Raw genomic sequence first — 18,730 nt, forward strand, 5'->3', positions numbered from 1 at the left:
TCCAACTAACCAGCAAAAAGCAGGATTGGAGACATAGCTCAAGTGGTAGAGTGTCAGCCTACCAAGTAAAGCTGAGTAAGGGAATTGTACCTGTGGCTCAATGTAGTAGAGTGCTAGCCTTGGGCACAAAAGCTCAGGGACACATCCAAACCCTGAGTTCAAGCTCCATGACCAATGAATAAAGCTGAGTAAGTGCAAGGCTCTGAGTTCAAACTCCAGTATCATCAAAAAAGAAAGAAAGAAAGAGAGAAAAAGGAAGAAGAAGGAAAGAGAGAGAGAAAGAAGGAAAGAAAGAGAAATCAAGCAAGCACAAGGACAGATACCAACAAGAATGAATTTGTTTGGGGCCTTGAATTCCAAGGCATCAGCTCTAGATTTGATTCTCTGAGAAATGTTACATCCTGGTCACACCCTTCCAAAATTTTAGAGAACTTATCTCCTAGACAAACTCCCAGAGATGATGCTGAGGCCACAAGAATGAGAAGCTCATATGGAGAAATTATTTATTTATTGGTGTAGTCTGGATTGGCCATCTGGATGCGCATATTTACTGGGTCCCAAATTTATTTCAGGTTCCTCTTGCAGGATGTATGAAGTGTCAAAATCCATAATCATTGCAGCTCAGGAAGGATGGGAGAGGAATGGAACGGAGGAGTGTCAGCATCCATCAAGAGGTGATATAGTTGGAGACCTCGATCAGATTTCTGTCTGGGTCTCGGAAGTAGATGGACATTATAGGCCCTTTTGCTCCTGTCCTGGGAACTGGGCCCTCTTCAATGGGAACATCACAAGCCTGAGGTGGACAGAGGAAACAAAAGCCATTTGTCACAGTCCAGATGTGAGACTAAATTTTATTTTGTTTTTTGGTGCTTGTCCTGGGGCTTGAACTCAGGTTTGTGCACTGTCCCTGAACTTTTTTGCTCAAAGCAAGCGTTCTACCACTTAAACCACAACTTCACTTGCGGCTTTTTTGATAGTTTATTGGAGATAAGAGCCTCACAGATTTTCCTGCTCAGGCTGAGCAATACTCAGATCTCAGCCTCCTGAGCACAAGATTACAAGTGTGAGTTTGTAATGAATCCGTAATAGGGGCCCGGAAATACCTAGAACATTCTCTATCTTTTTGGCTTTATTTCTTTCTCCATCACTCTGTTCAAGATGTATGGTCCTGGGCAAAGTGCCTAACTCTCCAGTACCTTAGTTTTTTGGTCTGTAAAATGGACATAAGTATAGTTCCTAGTGTTATTCAATAAGCAGCAACAGAACCAGAATTCAAACCCAGACAGTCTGGGCCAAAGTCTCTGCTCGTTTTTTTGTGGTGCTGGGAATGGAACCCAGTGCTTTCTGTGGGTCATGCAAGTGTCTCACCACTGAGCTGCTTGCCAAGCCTGAAACTTCTTTTCACAGTTACTCCCCACAACCCACCTTTTGTGTGTGTGTGTGTGTGTGCACGCACGCGTGTGCGTGTGTGCACCAATCCTAGTGCTTGAACTCTGGGCCTGGGCTCTGTCCCTGAGCTTTGTGCTCAAGGATAGTGTTTTACTCCTTGAGCTACAGCTCTACTTCCTGTTTTTTGTGGTTAATTGGAGGTAAGAGTCTCATGGACTTTCCTGCCCAGGCTGGCTTTGAACTAGGATCCTCAGATCTCAGCCTCTTGACTAGGTAGGATTACAGTGTGAGCCACAGATGCCCTGCCAAGATAAAATGTGCTCTCTCTCTCGCTCTCTCTGTCTGTCTCTGTCTGTCTGTCTGTCTGTCTGTCTCTCTCTCTCTCTCTCTCTCTCTCTCTCTCCCTCCCTCCCTCCCTCCCTCTTTCTGTTTCTATAGCTCTGTTTTCTTTCTTGCTTTTTCAGTCTGAAACTGGGACTCAAACTAATGCTTTCACTCGTTGGCTATTGCTCTACCAACTGGGTCACCTCTCCAACCCATCTGTTTCTCTGGGTCTCTTCCTCCCTCTCTAGCCTGGCCTCTTGTCTCTACCTGAGTGCTGGGATTTCAAGAGAGCCCCCTCACACCTGGAATATTTTCTCTCTACACATGCATTTATGTGCTGGAAGCCAGTAGCTTGTAATCCTAACTAGTCAGGAGGCTGAGATCTGAGGATCTCAGTTCAAACCCGGCCCAGGCAGAAAAGTCCATGCAACTCTTATCTCCAATTTACCAGCAAAAAGATAGAAATGGAGGTATGACTCAAGTGTTAGAGTGCCAACCTTGTGTGAAAAAGCTAAGGAAGAGTACCATGGCCTTGAGTTCAAGCTCCAATACCAGCACACCACATAAAAATGCATTAAATGGGGGGGGGGGGGAGGAATATGGCCTAGTGGTAGAGTGTTCGCCTTGTATACATGAAGCCCTGGGTTCAATTCCTCAACACCACATATATGGAACAAGCCAGAAGTGGCACTGTGACTTAAGTGATAGAGTGCTAGTCTTGAGCAAAAAGAAGCCAGGGACAGTGCTCAGGCCCTGAGTTCAAGTTCCACGACTGGCAAAAAAATGCATTAAAGGAAGTGGTTCTGTGGCTCAAAGTGGTAGAGCACTAACCTTGAGCTGAACAGCTCAGGGAAAGCACCCAGGCCCAGGGTTCAAGCCCCACGGCTGACAAAAAAATGCATTAAATGGGAAACAATTCAAGTATAATTTTTTACAAGAGTCATGTAAAGGTTCCTTTTATGTTGTTGTTTTTTTTTTTTTTGTTTAGTGCTGGTGATAGAAGCCAGGGCCTTGCTAAGGCAAGTGCTCAACCACTCAGCTAGCTAGCTATATTCCCAGTCAAGTTCCCTTCCTTCCTTCTTTCTCCCCACTCCCAAATCCTGGAGGTTGAACTCAGGGCCTAGGGCACTGTCCCTGAGCTTTTTTGCACAAGGTTAGTGCTCTGCTGCTTGAGTCAGTTCCACTTCTGACCTTTTTGGTGCTTAATTGTAGGCAAGAGTCTCACGGACTTTCTTGCCCAGTCTGGCTTTGAACTGTGATCCTCACATCTCAGCTTCCTGAATAGCTAGAATTACAGGTGTGAACCACTAGTGACTGGCTAAATTTCCTTCTTCAATCCATTTGGTTGCAAGAACAAGATAGATAACATGAGACTAATTGTTTTCAGGCATCATGGGGACTGATGAACTCTGTCACTAGTGAGGTTTGAGGAGGACCTCCCTGGGTCATGCTTCTGTTATCCCAGCATATGAAGAACCTTTCATGAGTGATGTCCCACTCACCTTGAGGTGTTCAATCAACTCCTCCAAAGGCACATCAGTGATCAGACATATGTCCAAGGAGCCAGGAACTGGGTGAGCAGCTTTGGGTTCAAATTCCTTTCCCACCTCATGAAGGTTAAATTTCTGATCTCCAAAACACAGTGCTTTCCGGTCTCCCTATTTGAAGGCAAGAAAACAACCTAGAGTTAAACCTCCAAGGTGAGTGTGATCATAAGCCCCCACCTAGCCTAAGGAGGCTTTGTAAATGCAGAGCAAGGCTACTAAACAACAGCCCCTTCCCCACCCAAGTCTTATCCTAGAGACAATTGCATTTAAAGCCATGTATATATGTACATGCTTCTTCTCAAAGTCCCCCATCTCCACCCAAGGCAGAGATAGTAGTTTAAAAAAAATTTAGGACCTCACAAATGCTAGGTAAGCTCTAGTCTTTCTTTTTTTTTTGCCAGTCCTGGGCCTTGAACTCAGGGCCTGGCTTCTTTTTGCTCAAGGCTAGCACTCTACCACTTGAGCACAGCACCACTTCTGGTCGTTTTTTATATATGTGGTGCTGAGGAATCGGACCCAGGGCTTCATGTGTATGAGGCAAGCACTCTTGCCACTAGGCTATATTCCCAGCCCCCAGAGATAGCAATTTGTCTCTCTAAAATATATTTTCCCCTGTTCTTTTTACTGTCTCCCTCCCTCCCTCCCTCCCTCCCTCCCTCTACTGGGGCTTGAACCCAGGGCTTCACACTCTTGCTTAGTTCTGTCAGCTCAAAGCCAGTGCTCTACTACTTGAGCCAAACCTCCACTTCTGGCTTTTTCCTGGGTAATTGGAGATAAGTCTCTTGGGTTTGTCTGCCCAGGCTGGCTTTAAACCTTTCAGGGAGCATGAATTTATGGCCTGAGTGCAATCCCAGAGCTTTTTTGCTCAAGGCTAGCACTCAACCACTTGAGCCACAGAGCCACTTCCAGCTTTTTGGTGGTTAATTGGAGATCAGAATCTTATGGACTTTTATGCCTGAGCTGGCTTTGAACCTAAATCTTCAGTTTTCAATCTCCTGAGTAGCTAGGATTACAGGTGTGAGCCACTGGCATTTGGCTGACTTCCAACCTTGATCTTCAGATAGCCTCCTGAGTAACTGGGATTACAGGCATAAGCCACCAAGTGCCCAGCATTTTCTATTTGTGTGTGTGTGTGTGTGTGTGTGTGTTGGTACTGGAGCTTGAACACAGGGACTTGTGCTCTTACTTGGCTTCCCCCATGCCCAAAGGCTGGTGCTCTACCACTTGAGCCACACTTCCACTTCCTGCTTTCTATTAGCTAGCTGAAGATACGAGTCTCATGCATTCTGCCTGGGCTGGCTTCAAACCTCAACCCTCAAATCTCAGCCTCCAAAGTAGCTAGGATTAGGGGCTGGGAATGTGGCTTAGCAGTAGAGTGCTTGCCTAACATGCGTGAAGCCGTGGGTTCAATTCCTCTGTACCACATACACAGAAAAAGCCAGAAGTAGAGCTGTGGTTCAAGTGGTAGCGTGCTAGCCTTGAGCAAAAAGAAGCCAAGAACAGTGCTCAGGGCCTGAGTTCAAGCCCCAGGACTGGCAAAAAACCAAAACAAAACAGAGTAGCTAGGCATGAGCCTCCAGTGCTGGCTTTATGGTATTTTTTTGTTTTCCATTCTTTCTGTTTTCAATAGAGGTCTTACTATTTTGCCCAAGGTGACCCAGATCTCCAAGGCTTAAGTGATTATCCTACCTCAAGCTCTAGAATAGTTCCTTTTTTTTTCTTACAACTCAAATTCCAGGAGAGTCAACTGTGGACCCAACTTTAAAAAATTACATTTTAAGCAGGGCATGGTAGCACCCAGGATTACAGGAACAATCCCAATACACAAGAGGCTTTGGAAGGAGGCTCTAGAGTTCTATCTTAGCCTGAAATGCACAGTGAAAGGGTTCGATTTCTCAGCACCATATAAACAGAAAAGGCCGGAAGTGGCGCTGTGGCTCAAGAGGTAGAGTGCTAGCCTTGGACAAAAAGAAGCCAGGGACAGTGCCCAGGCCCTGAGTTCAAGTCCCAGGACTGGCAAAAAAATCCAAGGATCAGTGAGTGTAGTTATACTTACCTGTAAATAAGCCACTCAGGAGGCTGAGACCTGGAGGATTGAGGTTTGAAGCCAGCCAAGGAAGAAAAGTCTGAGAGGCTCCATTTCCAAAATAACCAGACAAAGGCAAGGAAGGTAGTATAGCTTAAGTGGTGATCACCAACCAAGCAAACAAAGCCAAGGAGCATGAGGCCCTCAGTTCAAGCCAAAAAGAAATCTGAGCCTGAGCATGATTATGTAATATCAGTTACTCCATCAGTAGAGCTGGGCAAAAATCAGGAAAGACTGCCTGAAAAATAACTGCATAAAGGGCTGGGGTGTGAAACATAGCTCAGATCTTAGAGTACCTGACTATCAGGCAAGAGGACCTGAATTGTAATCTCAGTACCATACAAATAATCCAGCCAGGTGCTGGTGGCTCTTGCCTGTAATCCTAGCTACTTTAGGAAGCTGACATCTGAGGATCACTGTTCAAAGCCAGCTTGGGCAGGGAAGTATGTGAGACTCTTTAGTTAATCACAGAAAAAGCTGGTAGTGGTGTTGTAGCTCAAGTGGTAGAGTGCTAGCTTTGAGCAAAAGGAGCTTAGTGACAGCATCCAGGCCCAGAGTTCAAGGCCCAGGAATGGCAAAAACAAAACAAACAAAAAACCTCCTACAAGCACAGCACTAGTGGCTCGTGCCTGTAATCTTAACTACTCAGGAAGCAGAGATCTGAGGATCACAGTTCAAAGCCAGCCCAGGAAGGAAAACTCCTGAGACTCTTGTCTCAATTTAATTACCAAAAACACCAAAGTGGGGCTGGGAATATGGCCTAGTGGCAAGAGTGCTTGCCTCCTACACATGAAGCTCTCGGTTCGATTCCCCAGCACCACATATATGGAAAATGGCCAGAAGGGACGCTGTGGCTCAGGTGGCAGAGTGCTGGCCTTGAGCGGGAAGCCAGGGATGGTGCTCAGGCCCTGAGTCCAAGGCCCAGGACTGGCAAAAAAAAAAAAAAAAAATCCGCCAAAATGGAGCTGTGGTTCAAGTGGTAGTGCTAGCCTTGAGCACAAAAGCTCAGGGACTGTGCCCAGGCCCTGAGTTCAAGCCCTAGATGCACACTCATGTGTTCTCTCTCTCTCTCTCTCTCATACACACACACACAGAGAATCCTACAGTTCCCAGCATTCTTTGCCAGGAAGCCTTTATAGAAGGGAAGGCCACGTTAGCTGGACTTCACAGTGAAACAGTAGAGGTCTCAGTCTTCCTGTCACACTGGGCTGACGCTTTGTGCTCATTCATTTCCTCTTTCTCACTGCCTATCTCTGACTGCTTGTTTAAGGAAAGAAAAGGAAAACTGTCATATTTAGCTATATGTCTGTTGAGTTTCTTCCTATATTACTCCAAATACAATCCATAAAGTTATTTTCCGTCATAATAATGAGAATTTTGTTCATGTACATTAATTACTACCCCTCCCAATAGAATTGGAGCAGCATTTAAGTTCTTCTTTTGGATCATTTATAAGTTATTCTATAACTCATGCATTTACTATTATTATAACCTTTATTTATTTTTGCAGTATGGAGGAGGTTTTTTTTTTCCATAGATACACATATCACCCTGTTGTGATTTTTTTTTTTTTTGCATGTTTATGCCGGTCCTGGGGCTTGAACTCATTGCCCTGAGCTTTTTTGCTCTAGCACTTGAGCCAGCTCCACTTCTGGATTTTTTAGTGGTTAACTGGAGATTAGAGTTTTATAGGCTTTCCCACTGAGGCTGGCTTTGAACTGCAATCCTCAGCTAGGATTACAAGCATGACCCACCAGCTTCCAGTTCCCAGTTGTTTTCTTTTTTCATTTCATTTCTTTATTTTTTGGTCAGTCGTTAGAATTCAGAGCCTGAGCACTGTTCCTGAGTTCTTTTGCTCTAGGCTAGTGCTCAACCACTTTGCACCACAGCTCCACTTCGAGTTTTCTGGTGGTTAATTGGAGATAAGAGTCTCTCAGAATTTCCTACCCAGGCTGGCTTTGAACTGTGATCCTCAGATCTCAGCCTCCTGATTAGCTAGGATTACAGGCATGAACAACCGGCGCCTGGCCCTGTTGTTTTCTTCAAGTCTCTTTTCTCCTCTGCACCTCTCAGTATTTGTTGTCCCCCCCCCTCTCTTTTTGGGTGTGGGAACTGGGGCTTGAATTCAGGGCCTGTGTGTTGTCCCTTAGCTTTTTTGGTCAAGGCTGGTGCTCTGCTACTTAAGTCACAGGTCCACTTCTGCATTTTGAAAGTTAATTGGAGATAAGAAGGGGTTTAGGGAGGAAGGGAATTGGGGAGAGGGGAAGGTGGGAGAGAAATGAGGGAGGAGGTAACAAGTTTGATAAGAAATGTATGCACTGCCTTATGTATGAAACAATAACCTCTCTGTACATCATTTTGGCAATAAATAAATCAATTAAAAAAATGAGGAAGAGGTCTCAGGAGCCCAGTGCTGGTGACTCAGGCCTGTAATCTTAGCTATTCAGTAGGCAGAGATCTGAGGATCTCAGTTCAAAGCCAGCCCCAGCAGGAAAGTGCGTGAGAATCTTACCTCCAATTACCCGCCAGAAAACAGGAAGTGATGCTCTGGCTCAAGTGGTAGAGCACTAGCCTTGAGCTGAAGAGCTCAGGGACAGTGCCCAGGCTCAGAGTTCAAGCCCCACGAGCAACAAAAAGAAAAAGAGGTCTCAGGGACTTTTCTGGCTTCAAACTGAGTTGCTCAGACCTCATCACCTTAGTAGCTAGGGTTACAGGCATCAACCACCACAACCATCACTATAGGTTGATCTTATAGCCATTGATTGTATCAGCCAAAGGCTTAATTTCATTTTGAAAGGCATTGGGCCTAGCACCACCAAAGCAATAAAATTTTAAACCACTCAGGAAACAACTTCAGTGTCTTTCCTGAATCTGATTATGCTGATAAGAAATCTGCTGGGAATCTGTTTCATTCTTTTGTCAGCATGTATACAGCCACCTAGCACCCCTGCCCCTTTTAGACTTTTTCTTTTTTTTTTTGAATTAAGTATTTTTAATCAAAAAGCCTACCAGTTGTCTAGTTACATTTCTCCCTCCCCCGCCCCCCCAAAAAACCCCACATGAACTTGGTAGTAACTGAGTCTCCAGCAACATATTCAAAGTTGGGAAGATTAAAAATTAACAGGAAAGAGAGTCCTCAGGTCCAATTAAGAGCCCTGCTTCATACATACCAGTTGTCCTGGCTAGAGTCAACCTAAAAACCCCACTAAGAACATTAACTTCAAGTAGCCTTTTTCCAGTTCCAATTTGTGAATAGAGACATATTTTGTTAATTCTATCAGAAATTAGTTGCAACTTATTTACAATGCCAACTTCTAAAAGCTTAACCAAAGTCAACTAGTCAATAAACTAGGCAGAAATTGCTCTACAGAAAGAGAGAAATCCTAAAATGCCACTTTCCACAGAGAACCCAATTGTTTGTTTTATTTTGAGTAAAGAAAAGAGAAGCTTTTGCTTGGACTAGAAGAAACTCAGTCGTAAGTTTGGGATGTGTATTCAAACTGCACATGCAATGAGGACAATATTATGCTAATGCAATTGATGTGCTGTTGCATTTGTCTACTGTTTGTCTATTATTAACAATTATAAACAGAGCAGTGGAACTAGTATTTGGAACAATTCTTATAGTGTTACAGTGTCAGGTACATTTCACTTCTCTTCACACCACTGGGCTTCCTCCTCTTCAGTAAAGTCATTCTTTGTTTTTTTGTTTGTTTGGGTTTTTTTGGCCAGTCCTGGGGCTGGGACTCAGGGCCTGAGCACTGTCCCTGGCTTCTTTTTGCTCAAGGCTAGCACTCTGCCACTTGAGCCACAGCGCCACTTCTGGCCATTTTCTGTATATGTGGTGCTGGGGAATCGAACCCAGGGCCTCATGTATACAAGGCAAGCACTCTTGCCACTAGGCCATATCCCCAGCTCCAGTAAAGTCATTCTTGATATTGAAAGTTTTGCGAATCTCCTCAGGAGTTTTCCCCTTAATCATATTGGCAACAGTCTTGCATGTGACATCAAGCAAACCTTTGATATCTAAGTAGTTTGCAGCCAGAATAAGTTCGAAAAGTGTTCCTTGGTCAACTTTCAGGAATTCTTGGTCCCAAAGAGGAATATCATCTGTACGCTTTTCTTTGTTCTCCTCATCCTCAGGAGGAGGATCACCCTTGTAGTGGGTGCACCACTGAATGACCTTTTTTAATATTGCTGCATTAACATTTGGTAGAGGAACTGGGTCATCATCTCCTTCATCATCCATTCCCAAATCTTCCAACATGGTCTTGATGGTCACAGATTGTTTGGCAATTTCTACATCAACTTCAAAAATTTCTCCATCAGAACTCTGTAACTTAATTGAAGGCATGGTGTTTGGTTTCGAAAAGATGGCAGACCAGGAGTCTGCCGGGAGCTGAGCTCCATCTGAGCAAGGAGAAGAGAAAGACGAAGACAAGGCCACTCTAGACTTTTTCTTAATCCTAGATGTTTGCAAATTTCATTCTAACATGTGAAGTACAGGAAATTGAGGCGCTTTTTTTTTTGCATGATTATCATCACTGGCCCTTGCAAAGCCCATCTTCTTTTATTTATGCATTTCATTCTTCTCAGTTCTCTATTACCATCCCCACCCTTAGCCAGCCACTATAATGTGTTTGATAATTCAGTAAGGGAATATTTAAGTGATGATGTTCTGGATAATTGAATAACTCTTTCTATATGAAGATGGCAAAGTCCCTTCTTTCTTTTTTCTTTTTTCTCATTCCTTCTTTCCTTCCTTCCTTCTTTCTTCTTCCCTTTCTTTTTTCTTTCCCTTCCTTCTTTTTCTTTTTTCTTTTTGCTAGTCCTGGGCTTGAACTTGGGGCCTGGGCACTGTCCCTGGCTTCTTTTTGGTCAAGGCTAACACTCTACCCCTTGAGCCACAGTGCCACTTCTGGCCTTTTCTGTGTATGTGGTGCTGAGGAATCAAACCCAGGTCTTCATGCATGCTAGGCAGGCACTCTACCACTAAGCCACATTCCCAGACCCTTCCTTTATTATGATTTTTTTGTTCACATTTTATCTTCCTTTATTTTTTGAGATGTGGTTTCACTACATAGTCTAGCTCTCAATCTTCCTACTTCAGCTTCCAAATGCTAGGGTTACAGGCGTTCATTACCATGTCCAGCTTCTTGCAGTATTTCTATGATAGATTTCCCTACCCTTTTTTTCTTTTTGAACTTTTTATTTTGTTTTAATTAAAAAATTATTAAGTAGTTGCTGGGCACCAGTGGCTCATACCAGTAATCCTAGCTACTCAGGAGGCTGAGATCTTAGGACCTCAGTTCAAAGCCAGCCTGGGCAGGAAAGTCTCTGTGAGACTCTTATCTCCAATTAACCACTAAAAAAAACCTGGAAGTGGAGCTGTAATTCAAAGTGGTAGAGCACTAGCCTTGATCAAAAGGGCTCAGGGACAGTGCCCAGACTCTGAGTTCAAGCCCCATGAGCAACAAAAATTAAAATAGTTACGTAGTTGTACAAAGAGGTTACAGTTCCATAAGTTAGGTTATGAGTACAAGGCTTCTTGGACAGTGTAAATCATTCCTTCATTCTTTCCTATATTTCCCCTCCTATCCCTACCCTCAAGTTATCTAGTCCAGTTTTTATATAATGTACATGTCTATAATGACTACATTTGCTCACCCTTCCTCCCTTCACTCACATCCCCCACATGGCCCTCCTCACCAAAACATTTTTCTACTTCCTAGCCATGTCTTTCCCCACCTTCTCTCTGAAAGTTCCCCTATTTAGAATTTGGAATCTCCTTCATTGATTCTTTTATCGTATTTCTCATATTCCCTATTTTTTCTTTGCCAGTCCTGAGGCTTGAGACTCAGGGCCTGAGCACTATCCCTGGCTTCTTTTTGCTCAAGGCTAGCACTCTACCACTTGAGCCACAGCGCCACTTCCGGCTTTTTCTGTGTATGTGGTGCTGAGGAATCGAACCCAGGACTTCATGCATGCTAGGCAAGCAATCTACCACTAAGCCACATTTTCAGCCCCATTTCCTGTGCTTTGTTTTTAGAGTTAAGTTATATTTCTCCACTTCACCTTTTTTTTTTAGTGTGCTGGGTGGAACTAAGGATCTTAAGCACGCTGGGAAATCAGCATACTACTAAGCTACATTCCAATCTTTAAGTTATGTTTTATTTTATCTATGTAATTTTTTTTTTTTGGCCAGTCCTGGGGCTTGGACTCAGGGCCTGAGCACTGTCCCTGGCTTCCTTTTGCTCAAGGCTAGCACTCTGCCACTTGAGCCACAGCGCCACTTCTGGCCGTTTTCTGTATATGTGGTGCTGGGAATTGAACCCAGGGCCTCATGTATGCGAGGTAAGCTCTCTTGCCACTAGGCCATATCCCCAGCCCCTACCTATGTAATTTTTTTTTTTTTGGCCAGTCCTGGGCCTTGGACTCAGGGCCTGAGCACTGTCCCTGGCTTCTTTTTGCTCAAGGCTAGCACTCTGCCACTTGAGCCACAGCGCCGCTTCTGGCCGTTTTCTGTATATGTGGTGCTGGGGAATCGAACCTAGGGCCTCGTGTATCCGAGGCAGGCACTCTTGCCACTAGGCTATATCCCCAGCCCCTATCTATGTAATTTTTAAGACAGGGTCTTGCTGTGTAGCTCAGGTTGGCATTGAACTCCCAGTCCTCCTATAGGTGTATGCCAGTGTGCCTGGCTTTAAGTTATATTTTATTTGTTTGTTTGGTGCCAGTCCTGGGGCTTGAACTCAGGGCCTGGGCACTGTCCCTGGCTTCTTTTGCTCAAGGCTAGCGCAACACCACTTGAGCTATAGCGCCATTTTCAGCTTTTTCTGTTTATATGGTACTGAGGAATGGAACCCAGGGCTTCATGCATGCTAGGCAAGCACTCTACCACTAAGCCACATTCCCAGCCCTTAAGTTATATTTTAGTGTTATCATCAAATTTGAATCCACCTGTAGTTGGCATTTGAGGAAGTGGTTACCTTGAAAGTTATGACCTCCATTCCCAGGATGTTGGAATAGAATGTGGTGGTGTCTTCAATGTTCTTTACTGTCATCACGATGTGGTCCAGTCTATGGATAAAACACTTGGAAGGTGTGTGACTGTTGGCCCTCCATGACTAGAAGGTAAAAATACAGTAAGTAAAAACTCACATTGCCATCAGCAATGTTTCCCTGTCTCCTTCCACCACCTCCCAACACTAGAAGGAATCCTTAACCCTATTTTAAGGATGAAAGGCCCCCAAGAAACATTTGGGGCTGGGAATGTGGCTTAGTGGTAGAGTGCTTGCCTAGCATGCATGAAGACCTGGGTTCAATTCCTCAGTACCACATAAACAGAAAAATCCAGAAGTGGTGCTGTGGCTCCAGTAGTAGAATGTTAGTCTTGAATACAGAAAGGCTGAGAGGCAGAGCCCAGGCCCTGAGATCAAACCCCAAGACTGAAAATAAGAGAAACAGTAAAGTCTTATTGCCCAGGTATGGATTCCTAAATATGAGCGTGTTTGCCATACCCACTCTTATTTCTTCTATTTCTTTTTTCTTTTTTTTTTTTTTGCCAGTCCTGGGGCTTGAACTTTGGGCCTGGACTCTGTCCCTGAGCTTTTGTTCTCAAGGCTGATGCTCTACCACTTGAACCACAGATCCACTTCTAGATTTTTTTATAGTCCAGTAGAGATAAGAGTCTCAAGGACTTTCCTGCCTGGGCTGGCTTTGAATCACAATCCTCAGATGTCAGCCACCTGAGTAGTTAGGATTACAGGTGTGAACCACAAGTGGCTATCTCACTTGCTATTTCTAGAGTGAGAAAATTAAAGACGGGAGTGGAAACTCAGAGCAAGCATTCCTTAGTTTGCCAAGAGGCCAACCCTAAGTACTAGCTATCCATTGCCAATTTCCCTAGCTCTTTCCTCAGTGCAGCTGCAACGACAGCGCCCTGCAGGAGGAGGGGCATCTCAAATAAAATAGAATTTTTTGGCATGTATGTTTACTGAGTCACCTTGAAACTCACATGGAGGGCATACTTCCTCTCCTATCCACTTCTCCTTCTTCTTTTTTTTTAAATTGGGACTCAAATTTTAGTCTCGGGACTGGGACTCCAACTTGGTACCTGATGCTGTATCATTCATTTGCTAGTGCTTTACCAACTGAGCCATTCCTTCAACTCCTCCACTGTCCATTTCTCTCCAGAACTCCTTCTCTTCAATTACATTATTTTTTTTGCCAGTCGTGGGCTTGAACTCAGGGCTTGAGCACTGACTGTCCCTGGCTTCTTTTTGCTCAAGGCTAGTACTCTGTCACTTGAGCCACAGCACCACTTCTGGCCGTTTTCTATATATGTGGTGCTGAGGAATCGAACCCAGGGCTTCATGTATAATAGGCAAGCACTCTTGCCACTAGGCCATATCCCCAGACCCCTACATTCTTTTTTCTTATGGGGCTTGAACTCAGGGCCTGGGTGCTGTCCCTCAACTCTTTTGCTCAAGGCTAGTGCTCTACCACTTTGAGTCACAGTGCCACTTCCGGTTTTTTTGTGGTTAAATGGAGAGAGTCTCACCAGGGACTTCTCTGCCTGGGCTGATTTAAACCAGGATCTTCAGATCTCAGCCTCCATAAGTAGCTAGGATTATAGGTGTGAACCACCTGCACCCGGCCTTCTTTTGAGACTCTCAATTCTCCTATCTGGGCCTCCTAAGTGCTAGCTTTACACACATGGCAGCACTACACTGGGGTCTTAACGTGCATTCTATAGTACTCTACCCTTATATTACATCTGCTACAGGGTTTATTTATTTGCCAGTCCTGGGGCTTGGGCTTAGGGTCTGAGTGCTGTCACTAGCTTCTTTTTGCTCAAGGCTAGCATTCTACCTCTTCAGCCACAGAGCCCACTTCTGCATTTTCTGTGTTTGTGATGCTGAGAAATCTAACCCAAGGCTTCAGGCATGCTAGGCAAGCACTCTACCACATTCCCAGCTCCCAGCTACCAGATAATAATGTACCTGTAGTTTACAAAGATGACAGTAATTTAAAACCAAACTCAAGCCAGATATTAATGGTTCATGCCTTCAATCTTAGCAACTCAGGAGGCTGAGATCTGAGCATTGCAGTTGAAAGCCAGCCTGAGCTGCAAAGTCTGTGACATTCCTATATCCTCTGCCTCTCCTCCCTGAAGACAGCCGGAAGTGGAACTGTGGCTCAATTGGTAGAGTACTAGCCTTGAGCAAAAGAGCTCAAGGACAGTACCCAGACCCTGAGTTCAAACCCAATGATGGACCAAAGGAAAAAAAAGAGTTGTATTATAAAGGGCTTAGCCAGGCACTGGTGACTTATGCCTGTAACCCTAGCTACTCAGGAGCCTGAGATCTTAAGGATTGTAGTTCAAAACCAGCAGGAAAGTCTGTGAGACTCTTATCACCAATTAACCACCAAAAATCCAGAAGTGGAGCTGTGACTCAAGTGATAGAGTGCTAGCCTTATGCAAAAAAGCTCAGGGACAGTGCCCAAGTCTTGATTTCAAGCCCCAGCACCAGCACAAAAATAAATAAATTAAAAAAAAACTAAAGAGCTTGGGAAAATGTTTGATACATATCAAGTGCTATGTAAGATGGTTGTTGATGTGTTGTTCTTAAAATCCACACCCCTCAATCTCTATATATACACTCATATTGACCTTCTAGCCACTACTGTTTTTTGCCTGTGATTCATAAGGCCATCCTTGTAACCTCCCCCCTCCCCTGCCTTTTTATTTTTATTTTTTTGGCCAGTCCTGGGCCTTGAACTCAGGGCCTGAGCACTGTCCCTGGCTTCTTTTTGCTCAAGGCTAGAACTCTGCCACTTGAGCCACAGCACCACTTCTGGCCATTTTCTGTATATGTGGTGCTGGGGAATCGAACCCAGGGCCTCATGTATACAAGGCAAGCACTCTTGCCACTAGGCCATATCCCTAGCCCTGCCTCTTTTTTTTTGCAGGTAGTAGGTCTTGAACTCAGGGCCTTTCTCACTTGACTGATTGTGCTCATGGCTGACACTCTACCACTTGAGCAATGTTTTTTAAAACTGGTTAATCAGAGATAATGTCTCTCAGGCTATTCCTCTCAGGCTCTGACCCTTAGATCTGAGCCTCCTGAGTAGCTAAGACAGGTATGAGCCATGAATGCCTGGCCAAACTTGGCTCTGCCTTATTCTATTCTATTCTATTCTATTCCTATTTCTATTGGATCCCATTTTATTCCTTTTTATTCTACTCTACGATGTTTTAGTCTTTTCCCTTCCAGTCTCATAATTCCATTGAAACAAATACATTTTAATTTTCTTTCACTGAACTGGAGCTTAAAAATACTGAGGTTCTATTTTCATGAATAGAGGAGGCATTAGCAAAGCTGCTGACATAAAATGCACAAGGGACACAGGAGTAGTACAAGGAGTAAACAAGTGCCATCTGGGCCCTACTGAAAATAAAGCTATATGTTCAAAAACTCCAATTAACCCATTATTGTCTGCAGAATCTGCAAGAGTGCTTCTTTCATTCCAGATAGCCATCGTTTATGTTTTTCTCCAAATTTCTGAAGCAAGAACGGAAGTTACTACTATTTTATTAATCTGTTCAAAGAACCAACTTTAAATATTGATTTTTTATTATGTCAGTTCTGGGGCTTGAACTCATGGCCTGAGCTCTATCCCTGAGTCTCTTTGTGTTTAATGCTAGCACTGTACCACTTGAGCCACAGCAGCACTTCCAGCTTTTTCTGAGTAGTTTATTGGAGACCAGAGTCTCACAGACTTTCCTGCCTGATTTAGCTTTGAACCACGATCCTCAGATCTTAGCCTCCTGAGTAGCTAGGATTATAGGTGTGAGCTACTGGTGCCCAGCTGCTGCTACTGCTGCTACTGCTGTTTCTTCTTTCTTTTTTTCCCTTCTCTCCTCCTCCTTCTCCCTCTTTCTCCTTTCTTTTTTTCTCTTTATTGTCAAAGTGAAGTACAGAGGGGTTTACAGTTTCATATGTAAGGCAGTGAGTACATTTCTTGTTCAACTTGTTACCTCCTCCCTTATTTTTACCCTCCCTCCCCTTCCCTTTTTCCCTCTCCCCCCATGAGTTGTACAGTTGTTTTACACAATGGTTTTGCAAGTATTGCTTTTGGAATGGTTTGTCTTTTTATCCTTTGTCTCTCGATTTTGGTATTCCCTTTCCCTTCCCTAGTTCTAATACACGTATATACCATATCCAGGGTACTCAAATGAGATACAGTGATATCTTCCTTCTTCCTTCTTCTTTTATGTTTTGTTTATTCAGAGACTGGAACTCAAACTCAATATCTTACACATCTGTTCATTGGCTGAGCCACTCCTCCAACCCCAAATTTTCTCTATTGTATGTTTGCTTTGCATTTCTTACTTTTTGCTCTTATCTTTATACTTTCCTGCTATTGTCAAAGGACTAACAGAATGGCCCTCCTTTTTTCTTTTGCAGTACTGGGATTTGAACTCAGGCCTTGTGCCTGCAAGGCAGGCACTCTACCACTTGAGCCACATCCCAAACTTAGGAAATGGCTTTTGTAAACAGGAAGGAAGGTGGGAAGTGTGGGATTTGGAGGCCAGAGCTAGATCCTGTGTGTGTGTGTGTGTGTGTGTGTGTGTGTGTGTGTGTGTGTGTGTGTGGAGCCTGTTATTTTAAAGTCTAAATAAATACATACATAATAAATAAATAAAAGATCATAGCTTGAGTGGTGTAGCACTAGCTTGGCCTAGCAGGTGTAAGGCCCTGGGTTCCTGGGTTCCAAAGCTAGCACCAAAAACTAAACCAAACCCAAAACAACCCCAAACAACAACAACAACAAAAAACCAGATGACCAAGACAGAGATAATAAAAAGCCATACACTGTGCCAGGCCATGTTTTATGAACTACCCAGAAAGATTTCTGCCTATTTTATTTCTGCCTGTACTTATATACCTATACATAGGTATAGTCAGGGTGCCCCGGCCACAACGACCTCTCTCCTTCAGCTTCCTCCACAGGGCTAGAGTCTCTTCCTCTAGCACTGTCTTCAAGGGCCACTTCGGGCTGACAGCTTTTCCTCCCCCAAGCTTCTGGCAAACCTCAAGGTCACTGTGCTTGCCAGCAGCTCCCCCACCTCCTGCCCTATCACGACAGTCTCAGGAGTATTGTTGACCAGCCACCTTTGAGCCTCTCCACTGGTCGCTTGTGGACTTGGCTGTGCAGAGCCCCCTGGCCCTCCGCCCTCCACCCCTACACCGCCCGCGCGGACGCGTGCACGCAGCCCCGCTCAGCTCCAGCCCAGCCAGGCCTATCCATGGGCTCTGCTGCCCTCTGCTTGTCTGAAAGAGGAAGTCAACAACACGCAAGACCGTGCTCAGTGCCACAGGAAACCCTGGGGAACTAGGATCCCCAGCTTGCCTGATAATACCTGAGTCCCCAGGACCCCCCAGCGCTCACCTGACTTTGCAAAGACTGGCCCCACATCCTCACTCCGACAGCCAGAAGGACCGAGGTGCAGTGTAGCATGGTAGGCCTGGGCATCTTGGCTCTGAGCCCAGAGATCAAAGGGCAGGAATGGGAGGGCACAAATGAAGGACGAAGATAGGTGGCACCAACACAAGGGCAGAGGTGTAACTCAGTGGCAGTGCCATGCTTCTTTTTATCTTTTCTTTTTTTGTGGGTTGTGGGGCTTGAACTCAGAGCCTGGGTGTTGCCTCTGAATTCTTTGGCTCAAGGTTAGCACCCTACCACTAGAGCCCCAGCGCCACTTCCATTTTTTTTTTTTTTTGAGTGGTTACTTGGAGTGAAGAGTCTCAGGGGGACTTTTCTGCCCGGGCTGGCTTCAAACTGTGACCCTCAGATCGCAGCCTCCTGAGTAGCTAGGATTACAGATGTGAGCCAAAGGTGCCCGACCAGCACCATGCTTTAGAGGCCCTGGTTTTATCCTCATTACACCAAAACAAAACCCTTGGGACTTTGAAAGTAAAAGTATAAGGGATAAATATATAACATGGTTCCTCCCCCCGCCCCCCCACCTTTTTTGAGACAGAGGAGGGTAGGGCTTACTATGCTGTAGGCACTAGATTTTTTGTTGTTGTTCTTTGGTGTTTTTTTTTTTTTTTTTTTTTTTTTTTTTTTTTTGCCAGTCCTGGGGCTTGGACTCAGGGCCTGAGCACTGTCCCTGGCTTCTTCTTGCTCAAGGCTAGCACTCTGCCACTTGAGCCACAGTGCCACCTCTGGCCATTTTCTATATATGTGGTGCTGAGGAATCAAACCCAGGGTTTCATGTATGCGAGACAAACACTCTTGCCACTAGGCCATATCCTCAACCTCTTCTTTGGGTTTGTTAATGTTGCTGTTTTTGGTCAGGCTTGGGGCTTGA

General features: G+C 44.7%; 2 protein-coding genes across 2 annotated transcripts; both read right to left on the minus strand.

Moving 5' to 3' along the window:
* Positions 1 to 491: 491 nt before the first annotated feature.
* On the minus strand, positions 492 to 17,928 carry Glod5 (glyoxalase domain containing 5). Its single transcript, XM_048335670.1, has 4 exons — positions 17,806 to 17,928; positions 12,336 to 12,473; positions 3,216 to 3,371; positions 492 to 793 (listed from the first exon to the last, which is right to left on the minus strand). The coding sequence occupies exons 1-4, from the start codon at positions 17,887 to 17,889 to the stop codon at positions 668 to 670; spliced, it is 504 nt and encodes a 167-aa protein (XP_048191627.1). The 5' UTR covers positions 17,890 to 17,928; the 3' UTR covers positions 492 to 667.
* Positions 9,245 to 9,782, minus strand: LOC125344038 (S-phase kinase-associated protein 1-like). The gene has a single exon (XM_048336647.1). It carries the CDS (start codon positions 9,698 to 9,700, stop codon positions 9,245 to 9,247), a length of 456 nt encoding a protein of 151 aa, XP_048192604.1. The 5' UTR covers positions 9,701 to 9,782.
* Positions 17,929 to 18,730: the final 802 nt, after the last annotated feature.

The sequence above is a fragment of the Perognathus longimembris genome, chromosome 28, assembly GCF_023159225.1.
Source record: "Perognathus longimembris pacificus isolate PPM17 chromosome 28, ASM2315922v1, whole genome shotgun sequence".
NCBI classification, from domain to species: domain Eukaryota; kingdom Metazoa; phylum Chordata; class Mammalia; order Rodentia; family Heteromyidae; genus Perognathus; species Perognathus longimembris.